We start from the raw sequence: 24,615 nt of genomic DNA, 5'->3' as shown, positions 1-24,615 counted from the left end.
ATAATATGTAATATGATATTTAAATGCTTAGTTTGATGATCAAAACACACACATACATACATATACATATACATACATACACACACACACACACACATATACATTCTTAAGCTGCTTCAGTCCAGTAAGTGTTCATCTTGAAATATTAATAACACTATCAAAGTTATTCTTACATTACAGATTTCACTGTAAAAAGATACGCGATCCACAAGCTGAAGGTGGACATTTGTACAACTATACTAAAAGGACTTTTACTTGCTAAAAAAGAATGAACTGTCAGACGACAGAATGCACTATTATGGTTTTTATAAATCTATTAAATTAATTTTTATTTTTATATTTTCATTTTAATTTTAGTTAAATTTAGTAATTTTATTTATTGTTTTTGTAAATTTTATGAGTTTTTTTTTTAAATATGTCTATATAGATTTTTAACTAACATTAACTAATGGAACCTTATTGTAAAGTGTTACCATATTTTTTATAGTTTTAGTTTTAACTATTATAACACTGTTGTGTGCAATAAGTTTCGATCATCTTGATCACTTAAAGACCTTAGAAACTGGTGTAGGATTTATGGGGTTGAATTCCTCAAGAAGCATTTTTGGATTTATATTGTTCCTCTAAAAACAAAGTTGGTGGTTTGTCTCACCGTAAGTGCGTCCTGTAATGGTGCACTTCTTGAAGGCCATGATGTTCTGCGTGAGCGTGCCGGTTTTATCAGAGAAGATGTACTCGATCTGGCCCAGCTGCTCGTTCAGCGTGGTGGTTCTGGCTTTGGCCGGTTTGTCTTTGTCAGCGTAGTACATCTGCAGATCCCAGTTAATGAACTTACTCTGACCCAGGCGGATCACCTCCACGCTGAGAGAACAAAAACCAGTGAGTTATCTGATGAATAACGAGAGCTGTGTGCTCAGAGACCGGTGGAGAGGCTGCTGTCGTACCTCACATAGAGAGAAATGGGCACCATGGTGTTGAGGATGATGATGTAGCCCCAGAAACTGAGGAAGCCTCGGTAAGATGAAGAGTAGTTGAGGCCGTCGTACAGATACCAGGCCTTAGAGCCGATGCTCTCGTACCAGTACGTGTGTCCGATGGCCAGACCAGCGCACAACAAAACCAACAACACAAAGATCTGCAGGGAGAACCAGAGAGCCATGAAAACAATTTAGGCTGCAAAATGAGAATGGATTTAATGCAAATGTTGCAGCACCTTAAAATATTACTCTGAAATAAAATAAAATAAAAACTATAAATATACTCTCCAGCATTAAGTTGAATAGATAAAACTCAACAAATGGTTTCTATAAAAAACTCTATAATATGTGCTCTAATAAATATAAAATTAAAAATATTAATAAATAAATACACGCTCTATAAAAGCAATACAAATATATAAAACAAATTAAACGAAGAACTCACTTTCTATAAATAAACACACCTCTATAAATTCAAGCTACAAATAAGAATTTTGAATAATATAAACAAACAAACCTATGAATGCACTGACTATAAATAAAATGTATAGTATATTAATAAAATATTGAATACAACTATTAAACTGAATCTCTGTAAATAAATAAACCTCTATAAATTCATTCTATAAATAAAAATATTTAATAAATAAAGAAACATCTATAAATTCAGTCTATAAATAAAAGTATTGAATAATATAAATAAACAAACCTATGAAATTAATCTCTATAAATACGACTAATAAAACTCTTTAACAGCACTCTCTAGAAATAAATATTATAGTTTGCATAATAGGACTAGGTGTTATATGTAGGTGTTATAAATAATTAAATAAAACTATGAATGCACTCGCTACACATAAGATAAATATATATAGTAAAGATAGTAAAAATATAAATAAATACGCTCTATAAATAAGTCATATATATATATAAATAAATAAAACTGAATGCACTCTCTATAATAAGATTAATAAATAGACTATAAAAGCACTCTATGAATAAAAGTAAAAACATATATAAACCATAAATGCACTTTCTGTAAATAAGATTAATAAATAAACTATAAATGGACTCTGACATAAATTAAAATAAAAAACAAATTTTATATGCAGTCTATATAAATAAAAATTATTAAAGGGGTCATATGATGTTGCTAAAAAGAACATTATGTTGTGTATTTGGTGTAATGAAATGTGTTTATGTGGTTTAAGGTTCAAAAAACACACTATTTTCCACATACTGTACATTATTGTTTCTCCTCTATGCCCCGCCTTTCTGAAATGCGTCGATTTTTCAAAGCTCATCGGTCTGAAAAGCGAGGTCTGCTGTGATTGGCCAGCTATCCAGTGCGTTGTGATTGGCTGAATTCCTCAAGCGTGTGACGGAAATGTTACGCCCCTCACCATACTGTTGATGCCGTGTCCTGGTGTGATGAGACAACACCAATAAAACCCACTACAAACGAGGCATTTGTTGCATCCAGTGGGGACATAATTACTGATTATAATGACTTATACTATATTTTTACGCGTTGCATTGCGTATCGCACCGCGTAAACATAAAACCATGTCTGCATTTGTGATCGGAGAAACGACAAACAACAAGCGCTACTCTACACTGCTCAAAACTCGCGTTTGAATCGTCAGTGGCAAATCCTTTAAATATAAAAAACTTACTTACAGGCTGTGAGTCAGAAGTGCCAGACTGTCCTTGCAAAGTTGGAACTACCCCACTTTATAGAAACAGCCTTTGTGCAAAGACACATTGTAGTCTACTCTCCCAGGATCAGGAAACAGTCCTCCATAAAATGCGTTGCACACATCTGAATATTTGGGTTGAACTGTTCTGGAACAGTGTTGTAAATACAACTTAACCACTGATTTCTAGTCGTGTCCTCTTTTGGAAGACCAAACAAAGTAGTTTCACTTTCACAATGCAGCACACAGCGTCTCCACGACATGGCGGCAACAACAATACTACAGCGAGAATAAAAGTTACGCCTTCTTTCTTTGCGTGAACATTTGGGCGGCGTTATGCAAATCTTCCCACACAGTGATGTAGACATGTGGGGGCATGTTTAAACGAGGCGGTTTAGGAGGGCGTGGACAACTCTTTCAACAACTTTTATAAAGAATATCTCTTTGGATTTTAGACTTTAGTCTTTGCAACTTTAGGGATCTTATCTATTCACAAACAGCTTGTAACACTCCAAAGAGAAAGGAAAATTTGAAATTGCATCATATGACCCCTTTAATAAAACTAAGAATACACGTTTTATGAATAAACATCTCTATAAATGCACTCTCTATAAAATAAATAAACCTCTATAAATAAAAATGATAATTAGGGTAATATAAATATATATATATACTCTAAGTAAAATGTACTATATAAATAATAAATAATATAAATAAAACTATGAACACACTCTATAAATACATTTTGTAAATATAAATAAATAAATATTTACAATATTTTTGTATTTTTGCATTTTTGATTTTAAAAACGTTATAAGGAATATTGAAAAGTCAAGGAATGCCATGTAAAAGTGGGTGAACAAAAAGAGTCAAATGTCACACAACCGAAGAAGTGAAATGCTAATGTTTTGATGAATATGAAGACGTGTTTAACTGACCGTGTAGACCATGTAGTTCATGAGTTTGTCTATTCTGGTGCGTTTGAACCTGGTCTTCCCTCCGTTCCTCATGATTTTAGTGTCGTTTCCTGAAGAACAAAACATCACAGCTGCTTTTACAAACACAAACACACACCGAACCGTGACCGTGAGAATGTGTCGGGCAGCATACTGCACTGACCTGCGAATATGACCAGGCCGTGGCACACGTCCGTGTTGCGAATCTTGCATCCTCTGAGCAGCATGTTGTCCAGGTCGAGCGGGTAACTCTGAGAGTCCCAGATCATCGTTCCCACAAACTTATCCAGACGGTTGTTGGGCTCTTCGCACAAAATCAACGCTGAGAAAGACACAAAGCAAGAGATTACACTTTAAAATCGGCCGTAAATTCTCTTGATAGTCACATGGAAGCAACAAAAACGTTCAGTTGCTTAGTTTCTAAATCTCAACGGTTCAAAATCCCACTCATTTCACAGCATTTAGTTTTCAGCAAGGACAGAAAAATGACCTGATGCTAGATATTCACGTGCCGCACCTAGTTAGGACGCGGTGCATGTACAATTACAATCATGCAACTACTTGCACACAAATGATCTGTTGTTTTGTCTCCACTCATATCATACTCACCATTAAATCGGGCCAACTGATCCTCCTCCTGAAGACGCTCGTCTGTCACCTTGAGACCCATCTTAAACTTTAGATTCGTCTCTCTGGACAAACGAAACAAAAGCGAACAATGAGAAACTACAATAATAAAAGTCATTTGACAACAACATGCACTAAAACCAACTCCCATCCTCCTTCATGAAACAACGAAAAATATAGATTTTATTTCAATATTATATTCTATTTATTTATATAATTTTTTATATTCACTTTATATTCAGTATTATATTTAATTTTTTATATATTTTTTATTTCAACTATTTCAAGTTGCTTGCAGTGGATATTTAACTAATATTGTAATGCTTTTAGCATTAAAAGACTTAAATTCAAATTGAAAAGATTTTATCAAAGAATAACAAATAAAATATTCTATCAATTCAATATTTAATATTTACAATTTTATATATTTATGGAACAATGAAAAATACAGACAGACAAACCCAGGAACTGAATTATGATTCTATTGTATGTGAAAAACAAAATTAAGCAAGTGTATTTAAACAAATGAAATGTAAAAATACTTTAAAATATAAAACGGAGGAAAAGCTGGCATGAACATGGCATGACAGCAAATGAATATTCAAGGTGTGTGTAACGAATTAGGATCCATAAACACGGTGAAATTCATAAATTTAAGGATTCTTGCTGTAGATATTTCACTAATATTAGAATACTTTTAGCATTAAAAGATTTAAATTAAAATTTTATAAAATATATTTTTTTAATATATATTATTATTATTATTATTATATCAATTCAATATTTTCATATTTATGAAACAATGAAAGTACACAGACAGACAAACACAGGAACTGAATTATTATTGTATGTAAAAGACAAAATGCGTGTTTTTATGCTGTGTTTGGACTAAACAAATGAACCGAAAATGTAAACAAAATGTTAAAAATGGAGAAAAAGCATAAAAAAGCATAAACATGATATGACAGCAAATTAACATTCAAGTATGTGTAATGACAATCAAATGTTTCATAATTAGGATCCATAAAATCTTAAAATATAGACTAATGTAAAATAATTTTGGGTTCTCATTTTTAAAATGAGGTTTATACGGTGACGCATTGCTGCCACACACATATTATTTTTTCCACTCAATTATGTCGTAATAACGAGATGTTATGTCGTTAAAACGACATCTTTTCTCATAAAAACGAGATGTTATGTCGTAAAAACGATATAATTATCTCGTTAAAACGACATCTTTTTTCTCGTAATAACGTCATATTATGTCATAAAAATCTATAAGGTTTCCCCGTTATTATAGATAGGCTATATGGTACATTATGTGAGCGAGCTAAGCGACTGTCCGCGCTGCTGTCGCCACAGTCTGACAAACGAGGATCTGCACGCTGCTGAAATTATTGAAATACACTGTTTTAAATGTATTTTAATGTAATGGTTTTAATTGTAGCGGCATGTTTATTAGGATTAATCTCCAATCGGTCTACAATATATATGCTATCCAATAACTGCACTCATTTATCGTTTTAACGAGAAAAGATGTTGTTTTAACAAGATAATAAATGACATAACATCTCGTTATTACGACATAACTGAGTGGAAAAAAAAATATGTGTGTGGCAGCAATGCGTCACCGTAGGTTTACATTAAAAAAAAAAGAATAATTAAATCTTACATCATTAATTATATCAGTTCAATTTTTTATATTAATGAAAAAATTCAAAAGTATTCAGACAAACAAAGCCGGGACCTGAATTATGATTCTTTTGTATGTAAAGAACAAAATAAAGCGAGTGTGTTTGGACTGAACTGTACAAGACAATGAACAAATCCATTACACAATTTCCATTATGAATCAATGTCCGAGCACTTCAATGACCGTTCGTAATGTTGACATTACAAAAAAATAAGTCATCAAATTACACAAAAACTGATTCATGCAAGCAGAAAAGGACTTATGGTTATGGCCAGAACAAGTAGATTATGACTACTGTAAAGAATCATCATGAAAACAGGCATTGTGTGTTGAATACTCGTCTATGAGTGTGGAAGTATGCAATAGTGTGATTCAGAGACCCAATACACTGATCACTGTATGGTTTGTTGTGTGTTTAATGTGTTTCTTACCCGTCGAGCTCCGCCGTCTCTACGTAACACAGACTGTTGGGATTTGAACTGGACAACAACAGAATATCGGCCTACATGAGGTCAAAACACAGGTGAAAATGAGAAACAAACTTAAAAATGATCTCAAACTGATGAATGACGTGACTGGAGAGATGAAGAAACACATACATTAAACAATAAAACGCATAATGGAGCATAAACATGACATGACACCAACTGAATATTCAAGGTAATGTAATGGCAATCAAATGTTTAATAATTGGGATCCATAAAAATAGGGAAAAGCACAGAAACAAACAGAATTCAGTCAGGCCCTTCTTAAAATAGAGATTAATGTGATATACTTCAGGTTTCTTAAAACTGGATATTTCACTTATATTATAATATTCTAAACATTAAAATATTGAACTATGCCAATTAAATAAAAATAAAAGTAAATATCTCATTAAATATATCATTTATATTTAAAACGGCATATACCAAACCTGCAAGACTCTTAGAAAAAAATTGTTAATTTAATAGATCATTTTATTTATTTTAATGTATAATTTTATTTTATTTTTATTCATATTTGTATAATATATAAAAGCTCTACAACAGATGAAAATATCTAAGACAACACTCACATGGCGCACGGATTAAATAAAATAACAAATAAATAAAATAAAATAAAATAAAATAAAATAAAATAAAATAAAATAAAATAAAATAAAATAAAATAAAATAAAACAGGGGAAACTCTCAACAGGAAGGCAAACAGATTCAATAATAACTTACCGGAATAAAATCATTTTTCTTTAGTCTGACCACATCACCAACTTGTAGGTTCATCCATCTGGTCGCTACAAACCTGACAAATGAGAATTCACCTCTGGGCATTAATTTCAAAATGTTTATGTAATATTTTTTCACTGACAAACATGAGCACTATTCTCATGTGCTTGAGTATTAAAGCAGACTAAAGTTCGTCTTCACCTGCCATTGAGCAGCACGTCACACCTTCTGTTGTTGATTTCTTTGTCCATCCTGTGTCGTGCCTTACAACAAGAGACGCAGATCAGATGACAGAAACTATTAGCACATCATGTCAATTAATGGCTGCCTTTCATCAGAAAACATGTGCAGAGACTCACCAGGTCGTCCACCAGGTCTTTAATGGCGGTGATGCCCAACACCAGCACTAACGGCACCAGGGTGGTGTACCACGGCAGCGTGGAGATTTGAGGAATGATCTGACACATTCAAACACACAGATTCATATCAGTCCTTCAGATGATTCATAAAACAACATGAAATCGAAAATCAAACCCGTTCATTTTCAATAATATATCAATACATTTAATATGATTAATTTAATAAATGTAATATATTTTAATCTATTTCATATATATATATTTATCATATAATACTTATACATGTAAATCAAACTATATTATTTTTGAAACATGCAATAAATTACTGTAATATATATATATAAATAATACTTTTATTTTTTTAATGATCTGACATATAAAAAAGATGGACTGAAGTTTATCTCCTATGTTCGTATGATTCATAAAACAACATGAAATCAAAATCAACCCTATTTATCTTCAATAATTATATCAATAAAATATTTTAATAAATATTTTATTGAGATATATATTATACACACACACACACACACACCTTACAACAAGAGACGCAGATCAGATGACAGAAACTATTAGCACATCATGTCAATTAATGGCTGCCTTTCATCAGAAAACATGTGCAGAGACTCACCAGGTCGTCCACCAGGTCTTTAATGGCGGTGATGCCCAACACCAGCACTAACGGCACCAGGGTGGTGTACCACGGCAGCGTGGAGATTTGAGGAATGATCTGACACATTCAAACACACAGATTCATATCAGTCCTTCAGATGATTCATAAAACAACATGAAATCGAAAATCAAACCCGTTCATTTTCAATAATATATCAATACATTTAATATGATTAATTTAATAAATGTAATATATTTTAATCTATTTCATATATATATATTTATCATATAATACTTATACATGTAAATCAAACTATATTATTTTTGAAACATGCAATAAATTACTGTAATATATATATATAAATAATACTTTTATTTTTTTAATGATCTGACATATAAAAAAGATGGACTGAAGTTTATCTCCTATGTTCGTATGATTCATAAAACAACATGAAATCAAAATCAACCCTATTTATCTTCAATAATTATATCAATAAAATATTTTAATAAATATTTTATTGAGATATATATTATACACACACACACACACACACATATATATATATATATATATTATTGTAGAAATATATAATTAATTATTTTACTTTAATACATTTCGTTTTATAAAAATATATTTTACATTTCATTTATTTTTAATAATCTGACATATGAAAACAGATGGATTGAAATTCATATCTTATGTTCATATGATTCATAAAATGACAACATGAAATCCAAAGACCCTGTTTTTCTTTAAAAAGATTTAATTCATTCTGTAATATTTTTTATATTTTTTCAATATTTATATCAATATATGTGTTGTATTTTATAAGAGCAACAGATGAGTCTCTAAGACAAAAAAATTATACATTTTATTAAATAAATTATAATATTAAACTAAATAATACATTTTAATAAATAAATAATAAATGTCTTATTGTACACATTTTATGAGTGCAACACAAATTTGCCTTGATTTCATGCTGTCTATGAAGCAAACTTTTAGTGGTAAATGTAATGCACAGTTAGGTCACTATCAAAAAATGAATCTCAATGGTAATGCATGCCCTGATGGCCAATCCTGATCCGCCTGTGGGCCATTACTGTGCGATGCTGACAGTGTGAGGTACACTAGGGCAGTGTTTTGTTGCTCCATACCTGCAGGATCAGCAGACACAGGAAGTAGAGGTTGGCCACTCTCTTAAACTGCTCGTACAGGTTCAGCGGCAGGAAGGTGAAGAAGTTATATTTGTAGGTCTTGATTGCATTGCCCTTAAAATGAAAACAAATGCAAGATATTATCAAACTGGCATAAAGCTTTAAGTCTTCATTTTTGCAGGTTCTCATCCCAAAAGGATTGAATTGTGAACTCTTGCACTTAACACACTTAACCCAAGATGAGGGTCCCTGTAGTAAAAATCACTTTATATAAAACATTACCTGCTGAATGTGAAATGATACATCAATAAAACCCAGGCTTTTCGGTAAGTTTAAAGCTTGTTATTTGTGAAACGATGCAGACTTTCTCATGAAGTTTCTGAAATATGAGGCTGGAATAGCAGATAGATATATTTGAAACCCTAAAATCAAAAGAAAAGCTTGTCTTCAGATCTGGGGAAGGTTCCTATGGAAGGCTGTTTCCACCACAGAATTGAAAAAATAAATAAATTCAAACATGATTGCAACAATCTCACAATTCAATTTTTTTTACAATTATGAGTTTATCACACATAATTCTATGATTTTTTCTTAGAATTCTAGAGATTTTACATCTCGCAATTTTGACTTTTTTGCCTCAGAATTCTGATATCTGACATAAAAACAGATGGATTGAAGTTTATATCATATGTTCATATGATTCATAAAATGAGAATGTGAAATCGACCCTGTTTATTTTCCTAGTAATCCTAGTAGTAAGTAATTCATTTGATAATATTTTAATATATTTGCGATATTTATAGAAATAAAAAAAAATCTATAAACATACATACATGACAGATGGCTTTCTAAGACAAAAAATATTTTTTTAAATATAGAATTAATTACTTTAATATAACATTTATTTATATCAATAAATAAATATTTTCTATTGGAATTCTGAGTTTACATCTCACAATTCTATGTATCAAAATAATTATTTTCTTCCCCACCACGGAATACTTTTTTTTTTTTTTTAAACACGTAATTGCAACTTTTTATCTTGGAATTCTAACTCTTTTTTTTTTTTTTCAGAATTGCCAGAAAGTAAGTCAGAATTGCGAGACAAACCAAAAATATTATAAAAAAAAAAAAAAGTCTGAATTGTGAGATAAAAAGTTGTTTAAAAAGTTTTTATCCGGTTGCAGAAACAAGCTATCATAGGTTCAACACCTTAGTTACAGACTCACGAGTCTGATTCATCTCTGCTTTCATTTGCCTGCTTTCCTATTTTTTGTTTTCTCTATTTTAGCTCCATTCACTCTCTTTCTCGTTCAAAATTTATTTACCAAACCCAACTGCTTTCCCTAGATGTAAATCACAACACATCTATATCTGCTCTCGAAGGGTAACATTTCAACCTCAAGACAAATCCAGTCACGCCGAACACATGATACACAGCAAACCTCGACACAGAAACAAGCTATCATAGGTTCCACACCTTAGTTACAGACTCACGAGTCTGATTCATCTCTGCTTTCATTTGCCTGCTTTCCTATTTTAGTTCCTATTTTTTGTTTTCTCTATTTTAGCTCCATTCACTCTCTTTCTCGTTCAAAATTTATTTACCAAACCCAACTGCTTTCCCTAGATGTAAATCACAACACATCTATATCTGCTCTCGAAGGGTAACATTTCAACCTCAAGACAAATCCAGTCACGCCGAACACATGATACACAGCAAACCTCGACACACACACATTTGACACATGAAGGACTCGTTTTTCCAGTCTTTAACATAATTGTCATGCCAAAGATCTTAAACTCCACCACTCTGAACGGAGCTGTTGCGTGTTTAACATGTTAATTATGTAAGAAAATGACCATACAACACTCAGTTTAGACCATATTAGAGGCCAAGCCCCGAGGTTTTAGAGTTATTTAACACAACAGAACAGATAAGAGCACAATGACAAACTGCAAACAAAATGCATGACGTGTTACTTCATTTTCTGGCGTTTCCTGAAGGTGTTTCCAACAATATAAATGTCTCCGACTGAGGTGTAATACTAAGATTGACTTGCAATGTTTGTTAAGTCACTATGAACTATGACGTTGTTGCTGTTTTTCAGGTGAATTCAAAGGTGATTCGTGATTTCTCTGACTAGAAATTAAACATTTGACAGAGAAAAACAGATACTATGCAGTTTGACATTAACATTTCAGAGTTCCTCCTCAAAGAACTAAAAATTAATGTTCCTTTGAACACTGGTTTGACCAAGTTGTACAATGACTGTGTGTGAGAGGAAAAATATATCCAAATAATGATTATGGTATAGTAAAAGTATAGTTTCACTTTCCTGGTTCTTTAGTTTAACATGAAAACATCTGCCCGCTTCAAACGCTCACTGTTTGTGGTGTAAACAGCGGAAAAATCCAGCATGCGAGCCGTTTCGTGTTAGTAAGCAGTGGGAAATCATTAGCAGATGCGTTTATCTGAGGACACTTGCAGTATTTACCAGGACGATCTCTATAGTTGAGTGTCTTAAAGGCACAATGACAGACTTTTGGTTTAAAGCTCACTTTAAGCAACACAACACAACACAAAACAACATAACATAACATAACACAAAATATAAAATTAAATTAAATTAAATTAAATTAAATCAAATTAAATCAAATTAAATATAAACAACCTTCTTTATCATATACAACACCAGTCAAAAGTTTGGAATAGTTATGATTTTTTTACTGTTTTTGAAAGAAGTCTCTCCTGTTCACCAAGGCTGCATTTATTTGATCAAAAATACAGTACAAATTGAGAAATATTATTACAATTTCAAATAAGTGTTTTCTATGTGAATATATGTTAAAATGTAATTTATTGCTGTGATCAAAGCTGTATTTTCTGCATCATTACTCCAGTCTTCAGTCACATGATCCTTCAGAAATCATTCTAAGATGCTGATTTGCTGCTCAAGAAACATTTCTGATTATTATCAACGTTGATGTTATTTTATCAATGTTATTTTAAATTGTAATAATACTTCACAATATTACTGTTTTTCTGTATTATCAAATAAATGCAGCAGAAGAGGCGTCTTTCAGAAACATGAAAAAAATAATATTAAATATTAAATATTTAAATATTCCAAACCGGCAGTGCACAAACAGGCAATTCAGGTTTCACTAAAAATAACATCGGATTCACTTACAGAATATCTGCTTTTCTTGATGCACAGAAAGACCTTCTTCTTAAACTGGGGTTGATTGCAATATTCCCTGTCATTCGCTCGGATGCTCCAACCGGGCTCTGAGAGGAGAATCACAATCAGAACACACAGAACAAGCACTGACAGGACACTTTCACACCAGATCCATCCTCAAACTCACCGGCGGCAGGTGGGGGTCCGATTTCCGGTTCTGGCAGCTGGTCTTCACTCCGATCCAGATCATCTTCTGACTGTAACTCGTCGTCCGTCTCGTCGTCGCTGTAGGGCACCACCTCATCGTCCGGCTCCTCCAGGGAACCCTGGGAAGCAGCCCGCGCTCGAGCGCTCATCCTGAGAGACCCTCTGCTCCGAGAAAAGAGAGAAAATTATTACACATAAACAGCACTGAGAGCCAATGATCGACAGATTTGCGTGTCGCACAGCAACATGTCAAAACAATGATTTGGCTTGCTAACACCATGCAGAAAAACACACACACACACACACACACACACATTTTCCACTACACACTGTAACACAACACACTAACAAAATACTGGTAACCAGTGGTACTGGATCTTTATATTATTGATGTACAATGTTATTTAAATCCATGAAAAATTAAGACAAACGTTCATTGGTTGTTCAATATAAACTTGATGTTCATACAAGGTTATTATAGTTAACCAAAACTAAAACCATAAAATAAAACATTTCCGTTACTTTTGTTTAAATAAAATATATATATAAAAAACTAACTTTATTTCATTTCTAATTTTTATTAAGTTTAACTCAAAGTACTAAAATAATTAAACAAAACTAAAATGAACAAAACCCAATCTTAGTTTATTTCAGCTAGCTGTCAAAATGTCTAGTTTTCAGTTAGTTTTACTTAAAAGTACTAAAATGATTAAAAAGTAAAAATTATATAGACATTTTTCTTTAAAAAAAAACTAATAAAAATGACACCAAAAATTACTAAAACTTTGACAAAAATTAAAGAAACTATAAAAACAAAATCTAATTCCAATCAAATGATACTAAAACAACACTTATCCATAAGCAATTGCATGCTTTTAAATACAATTTAGAAGTTACATTTAAAATTGACTTAATCATTTCAAACATCAAGTAAACTGTTTGAAATGTGTATTCCTTGTTAATTATTAGATATTTAATACAAAATAATTATTGTAATTGAATAATTTTAATAAGTAATAATTTAATAATTTAATATTTATTTTAATTTAATTATTAAATAAATTGATGATGATGACGATGATATTATCATGATCATTATTAATTGATTCCTTTAGCAGCATTCGTAGTGCATGTGATCAGTGTTTTAATCTATATTTCTCAATCCTGCAGAAAGCCCATTGTTCATGATGACAATGAAAGGTATTAAATTAATTACGCAAAATGCAAATACAAAAAACGAGTCGACCTTTGACACAGAGCCTCTGTACAAGACAGAAAGTGCCGCTGGTGAAAAGATATTCTGATGTTCTTAGCACTTCTGCTTCAGTATAAAAAGCTTGCTGTCAAACGAACACTCAGCCGGCCTCACAGGTTTCGCCACATAATCTCCAGCAGAATCCACAGCTACATACAACTACAGACAGTGAAACATACAGTGTCACTTCAGTTTGTTTAGTTCTGATAGGATACGGGTCAGATGATGACACTCATTTTCATCAAATAAATATATGTGTATGTGTGTGCGTTTTAAAAACACTTTTTTTTTTAAATGTTGGAATATCATTAATAAATATTTTTATTTTAAAAAGTCATTGCTCTATAATGTGTTTGAATAGAGACATTTTTCCAGTTTTTTTAAGTTGTAAAAGAATGATTTTTTTAAAAATAATGACATAAGTAAAAAGTTAAATTACTAAAATATTTAATAATTTGAACATCACTGTAAAAATGATTTCTCCAAGTTTCTAAGTAAATAAAACAAATATTATTGGAATATGTAAAAATACCATTTCAGTTTTTCTACCTTAATTTTTTTTTAATAATTTACATGCAAAAATAGCATCATGTTGTGCTGTAAAAAAAAAAAAAAGTTTTCAAGTAAATAAAATAAATATTATTGAAGTATGTTTCATACTCTTTTAGTTTTTACAGATTTTTTTTTTTTTACTATTACAGAATTATAGTAAAAATACTATTTCAGTTTTTCTACTTGAACATTGTTTTTAATCATTTACATGGGGGAAAAAATAGTGTCACTAAAAGTCACATTTTTCCAAGTTTTAAAGTAAATAAAATTAATAATATTGGAGTATATTTTACAAAAAAAAAATAATAATATTTCAGTTTTTCTATTCATGTTTCATTCAATTAGTAACTTGCCGTTTCTTGGTAATTATTTGTGAAATCTACTAGCATTTCTGAGTGAAAACTGTTCCAAAGTAAATCCTACACCATTTTTTTTTTGTTACTGCAATCATTTACATTTATGTATCCAAAGTTAAATACACTGCATATATTCAAGAAATATTAAACATATTTTATATTTTATATACTTTACCATATATTTGATCAGAATCAAACTCATGACCCATGATGCCTTTCTCTACTGTTTGAGCAAGCAATATAAAACAAAAGAAGGACTTGGAACAACAGCATTCATGATTCTGGAAAAATAACCAAAAAAATTCTTATCAAAATTTCACAGGGAATCAATTAAGTAAAAACTGTCTTGATATGACTTTGATTGGAGGATTGGTTGCTTCAGAGGTGGCAAAAGTTACTAATTTTTGATAAAAAGATGATTAGGTTAAACATAGGTTTCATTGGAATAACATGCACTGATGAATAATTCACAATAAGACCAGAAACATGGTTTAAGAAAGTAAATAGTAAACAGTCAGAAGGTTTTGATTTCATGTTGTCTTTAGTGATGGATGAGTCTCTCAGATATAAATGCGGCCACAATCACAGGATGATCCTCCTCTGGTTTTATGGAAACCTGAGGTGTTCATGATCCGAATGAGCGCTCAAGCATCTCTAAAGCATCTACACCGATACCAGGCATCTAAGGTCATTGTTTGATAAGAGATTCATTTGGAAAAGTTCAGCGGGGAAGAATCCCTCTGTAAATATTTAAATATGTCCTCCTTTTCATCACATGAAGTATTGCTTAACACATTAACCAACATCAAAAACCCAATGCCTTTTCTTGGTTTAATATTATATGAAAAACAGAAGGAGGTGCCATGTCTTAGGAATGAGATAAATATCCTTAAAGCCCAATATAAAGTTGCACTAATCAAACAGCAGAGATGAATTCAAACTAGCAAGCATGACTTTTATTAAACGTGGCCCGCAGCGCTGAAATAACACACAATCCAACAGGATACTGCCACAAAACTGTGTGAAGAGTGTAACAGAGCACACACCCGGAAAGAGAAAGAAACACAGCATGCAAAACACACACCCATGTTTATCCACGGCTCGCTTTGCGAATGTGATGTAATGCTGCAGGAGGTGACATTTTTAACAATGAAGAGCTGAGGCCTGAGAGAACTGGATGCATCAGAGAATTTCACCAAGGCTTTGTTAAGGAGCCACATTTATGTTGAGATGGTTTCAGTTTAGTGTTGCGCTCTGAATACATGGTTTATTCTACACAAGAAAGATTCTTCAGTGGTTCAATAACCATTTGTTGCCGTATGGGGCTCTTGAGTTGCTAAAGGGATAATAAAAGGATCTTGGAACAATACAAAATCTTCAGTTTTCAAATGTTTTTTTTTGTGACTTTTGAAAAAAATTAATAAATAAATAAAATAAAATGTGTAAATGTATAAATATTTATACAAATGGTAGAACAACAGATAGAACAACAGAACGACAGATAGCAATGCATGGATGATGGATAGATAGATTGACAGAACAACAGATAAATGGATGGATGGAACAATATATCAAATGACGGATTGATGAAATGATTACGGTTGGGTATCGTTTGAATTTGATCAATTCCGATTCCCAGTTTTCCTGACCTTAAGTATCCGATTCTGGAATCGGAATCGATTTTCGATTCCCAACTCTAGAAATGATAGAATGATAGATCGATCGACAGAGCAATAGATCAAACAACAGAAAGATAGATGGATGGATGGTTGGATGGAACGATAGAACAATAGATAGTTGGATAGAACGATAGAATGATAGATAGAATGATAGAAGGATAGAACGAAAGAACGATAGATAGAACGATCGATAAAACGATAGAATGATAGAATGATGGATAGAATGATAGAAGGATAGGATAGATAGAACATTAGAACGATAGAAGGATATATAGAATGATAGATAGATAGAACGAAAGAACGATAGATAGAACGATCGATAAAACGATAGAATGATCGATAGAATGATAGAATGATCGATAGAATGATCGATAGAACGATAGATAGATCGATAGAATGATAGAATAATCGATAGAATGATCGATAGAACGATAGATAGATCAATAGAATGATAGAATAATCGATAGAATGATCGATAGAACGATAGATAGATCGATAGAATGATAGAATGATGGATAGAATGATAGGATAGATAGAACGAAAGAACGATAGATAGAATGACAGAACGATCGACAGATAGGTAGATAGATATAGATAGAACGATAGATAGATAGAATGATAGATAGATAGATAGATAGAACGATAGATAGAACGATAGAACGATAGAACGATAGAACGATAGAACGATAGAACGATAGAACGATAGAACGATAGAACGATAGAACGATAGAACGATAGAACGATAGAACGATAGAACGATAGAACGATAGAACGATAGAACGATAGAACGATAGAACGATAGAACGATAGAACGATAGAACGATAGAACGATAGAACGATAGAACGATAGAACGATAGAACGATAGAACGATAGAACGATAGAACGATAGAACGATAGAACGATAGAACGATAGAACGATAGAACGATAGAACGATAGAACGATAGAACGATAGAACGATAGAACGATAGAACGATAGAACGATAGAACGATAGAACGATAGAACGATAGAACGATAGAACGATAGAACGATAGAACGATAGAACGATAGAACGATAGAACGATAGAACGATAGAACGATAGAACGATAGAACGATAGAACGATAGAACGATAGAACGATAGAACGATAGAACGATAGAACGATAGAACGATAGAACGATAGAACGATAGAACGATAGAACGATAGAACGATAGAACGATAGAACGATAGAACGATAGAACGATAGAACGATAGAACGATAGAACGATAGAACGATAGAACGATAGAACGATAGAACGATAGAACGATAGAACGATAGAACGATAGAACGATAGAACGATAGAACGATAGAACGATAGAACGATAGAACGATAGAACGATAGAACGATAGAACGATAGAACGATAGAACGATAGAACGATAGAACGATAGAACGATAGAACGATAGAACGATAGAACGATAGAACGATAGAACGATAGAACGATAGAACGATAGAACGATAGAACGATAGAACGATAGAACGATAGAACGATAGAACGATAGAACGATAGAACGATAGAACGATAGAACGATAGAACGATAGAACGATAGAACGATAGAACGATAGAACGATAGAACGATAGAACGATAGAACGATAGAACGATAGAACGATAGAACGATAGAACGATAGAACGATAGAACGATAGAACGATAGAACGATAGAACGATAGAACGATAGAACGATAGAACGATAGAACGATAGAACGATAGAACGATAGAACGATAGAACGATAGAACGATAGAACGATAGAACGATAGAACGATAGAACGATAGAACGATAGAACGATAGAACGATAGAACGATAGAACGATAGAACGATAGAACGATAGAACGATAGAACGATAGAACGATAGAACGATAGAACGATAGAACGATAGAACGATAGAACGATAGAACGATAGAACGATAGAACGATAGAACGATAGAACGATAGAACGATAGAACGATAGAACGATAGAACGATAGAACGATAGAACGATAGAACGATAGAACGATAGAACGATAGATAGAACGATAGATAGATAGATAGATAGATAGATAGATAGATAGATAGATGACGTGTTTGACAGTATGAATACTGTGCAGCATACTTCAGTCTGACACGACCTGAACAACACGTTACGTGAGAACGAGATCTCAATGAGATCCACTCACTCACTCACACACACACACAATCAAACCCTTCAGCCGTCTGCTGGACCATTCACACCATCACAGCTCAAACATCGTCTTTGTCTGTGAGCAACAGCTTGTGTTAATGAGTTAAGTGTTGAGAAATTCAATGTTCATTGAATTTTCAACAAACCAGTTCTCAATGCATGCCAACATTCTGATGTCAAGTATCTCTGAAATGCTTTAATAAGAGACCTTTGGTTTTAAACACATGCTTCTGAACAGCAAACCACCTTTTAGTTGTATCTATCGGTTTGTGTGTTGGGGGTGTTCAAATGGAAAAAAACAATCACCAAAGCCTTATTTAATACACCTCTTCCCTGTTCCGTGAATGACACTATCCAACAATCCTGATCTACAGCTTAGGCAGACGTACAATCACACGTGTCATCGCATACTCTCCATTCTATGATGACGAGAACAAAGATTCCCATTCAACAGACTAAACAACCGCCCAGGGCCACAAAGAGCATCTGTAGGTCTGCAGTACTGTGAATACGAGCGCGCAGGTGCTGGTGTTGGGAAACGGGTATAAAGTCTCACCCAGGGCCGCGCTATGGAAACCCTTTCACGTGGGGGAAGGGTTTGAGAAAAAAAAGGGAAGGAGAAAACGTAGGGATCCCTTTGAGATCACATTCACCTGCTGTTGTGCAACCTGAGAGAAGAGAAGCAGCAGCTTCTGCGAACATCTCACTGCCGTCAGGAGCGACAGAGACACATCCAGCCTTACCTCTCCTCGATTATATGCATAAAAACAGTGTGCAAGAGACGTTTTAGTGATATTTAATAAATATGTAAAGAAGATGTTCAGCATAAAGGTGGTTAGGGAAGTGGCTAGGGCACACACACACATATACATATACACATATACATATACATATACATATACATATACATATACAGTACATATATTAGGGCTGGGTGATTTTTATGGATTAATTCGAATTTAATGTTTTGCCATGATTTTATTTTTTATAAATCGAGGAATCACGATTTTGAATAGAAATATTACCAACGTTAGAATAAGACACTTTGACAATATGTCAATGCTAACAGTAAAGAGAAAAGAATGATCGAACCACATGTCGGCGCACGTGATTAACCGCTCTGTGAAGGACCATAAGTAGAATATATCACTAGGTGCCATAAGGTGTCATTCACACAGAATGCGCTTTTGTGTTGACAAAGATGCGACGCGGACAGTGGAATAGGAAAAAATGCAGGAAGATGGGGGTTTAACTTCTTTTAACTCGCGCTTTTAGAATGTCGTTTCATGCATGAGACGCTGCAAGAGACGCGAGCGCAACAGTCAAACACATCCATGTTTACACAGAAAAAACAATGGAAAAGCAGCGCAATCGAATGAAAACCTGTAAAGAACTACTACTGTATGTCTGATATTTCATGTTTGCATCATAGTGACATCAGGCTGAAAGCTGCTGTTCATTGTTTTTACAGAACATTTATAGTTAATAGTCTACTGGTGTGTTATACCTTCAGTCATTTTGAATTTGAATTACCTTGACTTTTGAAATGTTTTTTAAAGCATTTTCCTTGTATTATTTCTGAACATATAATATATATAAGACAAGTTTGTACAAAATGTAATTGTATTTCATGCATCTATTTTACATCATGTTGACATCTTCATGTGTGGTGCACATGGAATAGACATTTTTTAACTAGAGGGTTAATAAAGAAAAAGTTACTTGAATCATGTCGTAGTAACATTTTCAAGTTGACTAGTTAAAAATCCAGAATCGGTCAAACATTCGGGAAAAAAATCAAGATTTTATTTTATTGCCATATCGTCCAGCCCTAATATATAAACACACACATGTACATATACGCATACACATATAGACACACACACACACACACATATATACATATATGTATATATATAAAACCAAACATTTTGGAATATATCTTTTTTTAATTTCAACATTACAATAATTGGCTTCATTCAATTTGGCTAAGTTGTTCACAAATCTAGTCTTGTGTAAACTGTCACATGGTCTTATAAATGTTTTACACAAATGCAGTGTTCAATAAGGCAAGTGCATAGATAATAGTCTCACTGTTTAGTTGAAACAGCCAATCACACTGATAGAGTTGGTGCATGAACATTAACTGGCCCAGCATGAAAAATGCTGGGTTTTTTAGTGTGATTTGAGTCAGTAGCTTCAGTCTCACTTGTTCATTCATTAAAACTGTAATGTAAAAACACTGGTGTATGATCATCATATCTACAGATTTGTCAGCAAATACCAATTAATACAGACATTAAGACTGAAATTCATGCATTTTTGATGTTCTGACCTATACCTGTTGCCATCAAAACCTCAGGTCTTGAATTTTACCTCCTATAAGTAAAAACAGCCATCAAAATGACTCAATTTATAGATGCAATTATAAATTAACTGATGAAAGGCTTCTTTTTATACTTTTCTCTTCTTTGGCTTGAACACTTTTGTCAGATTTTTTCAGTGCATGTTTATTTAAAGAATGACCGTAAGAGTCTTCAATGGTCTTAATCTTAATCAAATTAAGCTTTGTTCTGCTCCACGTTTCTCCGTTAACAGTCACTCATCAGTATAAACTCCGTTTAATATTTGTCTAAGAAAGTAGCACAGCTGTAAAGGTGCCAAGGGCTCAAAGTGATTCAAGACTTTCCAGACGGATCTTCATGAAAGTGATGATGGGTGTTCTGATAGGACGATGCACTTTAAAAAAATAAGTTTTGCTAGATGCATTGGTGCAAGCATGCATGAAGCACACTGCAAAGATGTGGTAAAGCGACGAGGTTTTGGTGGTGTGTGTTGGAGACTTCAGACTTCAGTTTTTTTTCAGGGTGAATTTTAAACTTTAGGAATGAAACATTGCAAATAAGAATTGTTTAATATTCTTCCAGACAGATTAAATGTGGAGTAAATTAAGAAAATGTTCCTGGTTCTCAGATGAAATATTTCTCACCTAATTCCCTCTAGATTGATTATTTTAGTGACTATTCTGTTTATTTTAATGCACATGACGACGTGTTCAGGTTAAAGTGTTTTTGAGAGTCTCACTCATGTTTCTCTTCAGGTTGCGCTAGTAAAATCTTCTTTCCCTCCAACACAACACAAGCAAATCCCTCACCAGAATTGGAAGGCCACCACTCCAGGATTTGAATTTCCTGACTTGTAAAGCAAATGGGTGAGAATTTGAATCCAGTGAATTGCAAAACTGATTTGCACAAGGCATCTTGGGAAAGTATCTCTGAGTCACTCTTCTTAAACCCATGCAGTGTGTTACATGATCTTATGAAAGTGTGTGCTCAATCTGTGTTTAATCACGTAAGTATAGTTTTAAATAAATCTATTTTTTAAATAAATGGAAATACAGTTCATTACATTATTATCACAGCAATTGATTTGTAATAAATAAAACTAAGTTTTTTCCTTGAAATATTTGTATATTTTGCTGTACAGCTCTTATCTCCTTGTTAATATTATGTTTAAATAACATATTTTAAATGACCAATAACATTATCTATGTTTCCATCTACATATTTTTTAAGCAAAATATGGTATATTGCATAAAAAATGCTGGATGGAAAGGCCAAGATGTGCATAAAATCTTTTAAATGTGCATATAATATAAATGTGCTCAATTGCAATTAATTATTTTTTTAATAAGAAAAAAATGCAATAAAAAAAAACAACTTGTGACAGAAGCACATTTAATGAATACATTTCTGGGTATGAAAAAAATACTTATTAGGTTGCAACAACCTTTTATTATTTTATTACTTATTTGCAGCAGTTTTGCAGGAAATGAAGATTTCGTTCTCTTGAACACATGGGACAAAAACAGTGCTTTATTCGTAAATTTTTTATGCAATATGGCAGTTTAATTCACAAACATACACTGAATATATATATAATAAAACAATATGTGTGTGTGTGTGTTTCATCAAGCATTAGCTAGCCCTTGGGTCATTTCTAAAACATTTACCAACAACGCTATCAACATATAATTGTCACGGGTTGCTACTGTGAGGAGCACGGAGTGAGGAACGAGGAGACCAGGACTACAAAACAGAGGAGTTTAATTCTTTTTTTTCAGGGAATCACACATAGCACAAGGAGTTGACAAACAATTCCAGACAAGGGAGAACAGAACGGGCTAGAACTAAATAGGGCAGATAACGAGGGGCAGACAGGTGATGGGGATAACTAATAACAAGGAACAGGTGATACTAATAATGGGAAAAGGAACTGGAAGGACCAAATAAGGACAACAGGAACTAAACGGGAACATACACGTGACAATAATGATCCAAATTATTGGTGAATTCAGAGAAAAAGCATGCAACAGATATTTATTTAATTTTAGGAATTTTGCAAATAAACTATCATTCACCTTGTTTTTTAGATATTGACATTAGTATCAGGCATTCACAAATCCATATAATTTGACCACTTAATGAAAAAAAAAAAAATCACACTTTTTTCTACTTTTAAAATTTCATGTTTAATTTGTTACTTTGTTTTTGAATTTTACTAGCAATTTCTGAGTGAAAACTGTTTCTACACAATTTTTTCAGTGCAATTAAAAAAACGTATTGTGGGACTTGATATTATCAATAAGCAATTGATCGAATGGTGAAAAGTCTTCACAATGACATGCATGGAAGAATTGTGTATAATATGATCAGGAACATGCATTGAGAAAGTAAACAGCTGACTTAAAATATTATTCATATATATATATATATATATATATATATATATATATACAGTATATATATATATATATATAAAACAAAGTCTGTCGTCTTCTTCAAAAGCACATTGTTTAGCAACATTCCACAGAGGTGAACTTTTCCCACGTCTGCTTACAGAACACAGTTGAGTCGTGTTACACTCCAATACATGTGTTTGGCCTCTCATGCCTACTAGTGAACTATGGGTAACAGTATCCTCCATTAGAAAAAGACTAGAGGAGAGCAGAAACAGGAGATGTGTGGGGGTCTTCTGGGACGGATAACCCATGCATTAACCATGCACTTGATGTTTAACTCACAACTAGCTAAACTACGTCTGATGTGGTTTCAATGATGCACATTTAACCTACAAATGAACTACAGGGAATTCAAGAATCACACCTGATGATGTCATTTAACTGGTCTGGATCTAAGAGACACTACTGTCACAAAATAAACCCTGATCTGACACGACGCGGTGGAGTCTTGTATCACCCTGAAGGATTTTTTTTTTACAACAATTACTATATGTTATTGAACAACTACTGTATAAATAAATATATAAATGTACAAAACATACTGATCTGAAATTATCATCTTACAGATAAGATTCGTTTAAAGCTTCTGCTGGGAAAAACAGTCCATTACAACACAAGCTATCGATCTATCAACAAGATGAACACATAATTAAGTTTAGCAAACATTATACAAAAATATTTAAATTACAGAACACCTCAGAGAACAAATCAAGAATTTTATGCAAACTCTTTTTAAAGGGGTCATATGACGTTGCTAAAAAGAACATTATTTTGTGTATTTGGTGTAATGAAATGTGTTTATGCGGTTTAAGGCTCAAAAACACATTATTTTTCACATACTGTACATTATTGTTTCTCCTCTATGCCCCGCCTTTCTGAAACGCGTCCATTTTTACAAAGCTCATCGGTCTGAAAAGCGAGGAGTGCTCTGATTGGCCAGCTATCCAGAGCGTTGTGATTGGCTGAATACCTCAAGCGTGTGACGGAAATGTTACGCCCCTCACCATATTGTGTTGATGCCCTGTCCCGGAGCGACGAGACAAAAACATGAAAACCCATTATAAACGAGGCATTCGTTGCATCCAGTGGGGACATAATTACGGATTATAATGA

The 24,615-nt window shown here is 32.9% G+C and overlaps 1 protein-coding gene across 1 annotated transcript in view; it reads right to left on the bottom strand.

Annotated features, from left to right (window-relative positions):
- The window catches only part of LOC107675775 (phospholipid-transporting ATPase IC-like), a 37,962-nt gene that overhangs the window by 12,275 nt on the left and 1,072 nt on the right, over positions 1 to 24,615 (bottom strand). Inside the window, exons 2-13 of the mRNA XM_016470207.1 lie at positions 12,660 to 12,841; positions 12,482 to 12,579; positions 9,288 to 9,401; positions 8,149 to 8,247; positions 7,360 to 7,421; positions 7,162 to 7,234; positions 6,385 to 6,455; positions 4,240 to 4,322; positions 3,794 to 3,952; positions 3,613 to 3,701; positions 945 to 1,135; positions 653 to 861 (exon numbers count right to left, since the gene is read on the bottom strand). Coding sequence (XP_016325693.1) covers positions 653 to 861; positions 945 to 1,135; positions 3,613 to 3,701; positions 3,794 to 3,952; positions 4,240 to 4,322; positions 6,385 to 6,455; positions 7,162 to 7,234; positions 7,360 to 7,421; positions 8,149 to 8,247; positions 9,288 to 9,401; positions 12,482 to 12,579; positions 12,660 to 12,828 — 1,417 coding nt within the window. The 5' untranslated portion in view covers positions 12,829 to 12,841. The remainder of the gene's footprint in view (positions 1 to 652; positions 862 to 944; positions 1,136 to 3,612; positions 3,702 to 3,793; positions 3,953 to 4,239; positions 4,323 to 6,384; positions 6,456 to 7,161; positions 7,235 to 7,359; positions 7,422 to 8,148; positions 8,248 to 9,287; positions 9,402 to 12,481; positions 12,580 to 12,659; positions 12,842 to 24,615) is intronic.

This window comes from Sinocyclocheilus anshuiensis, unplaced genomic scaffold (genome assembly GCF_001515605.1).
Source record: "Sinocyclocheilus anshuiensis isolate Anshui unplaced genomic scaffold, SAMN03320099.WGS_v1.1 scaffold708, whole genome shotgun sequence".
Lineage (NCBI taxonomy): Eukaryota > Metazoa > Chordata > Actinopteri > Cypriniformes > Cyprinidae > Sinocyclocheilus > Sinocyclocheilus anshuiensis.
This window is presented reverse-complemented; position numbering and strand designations above follow the sequence as displayed.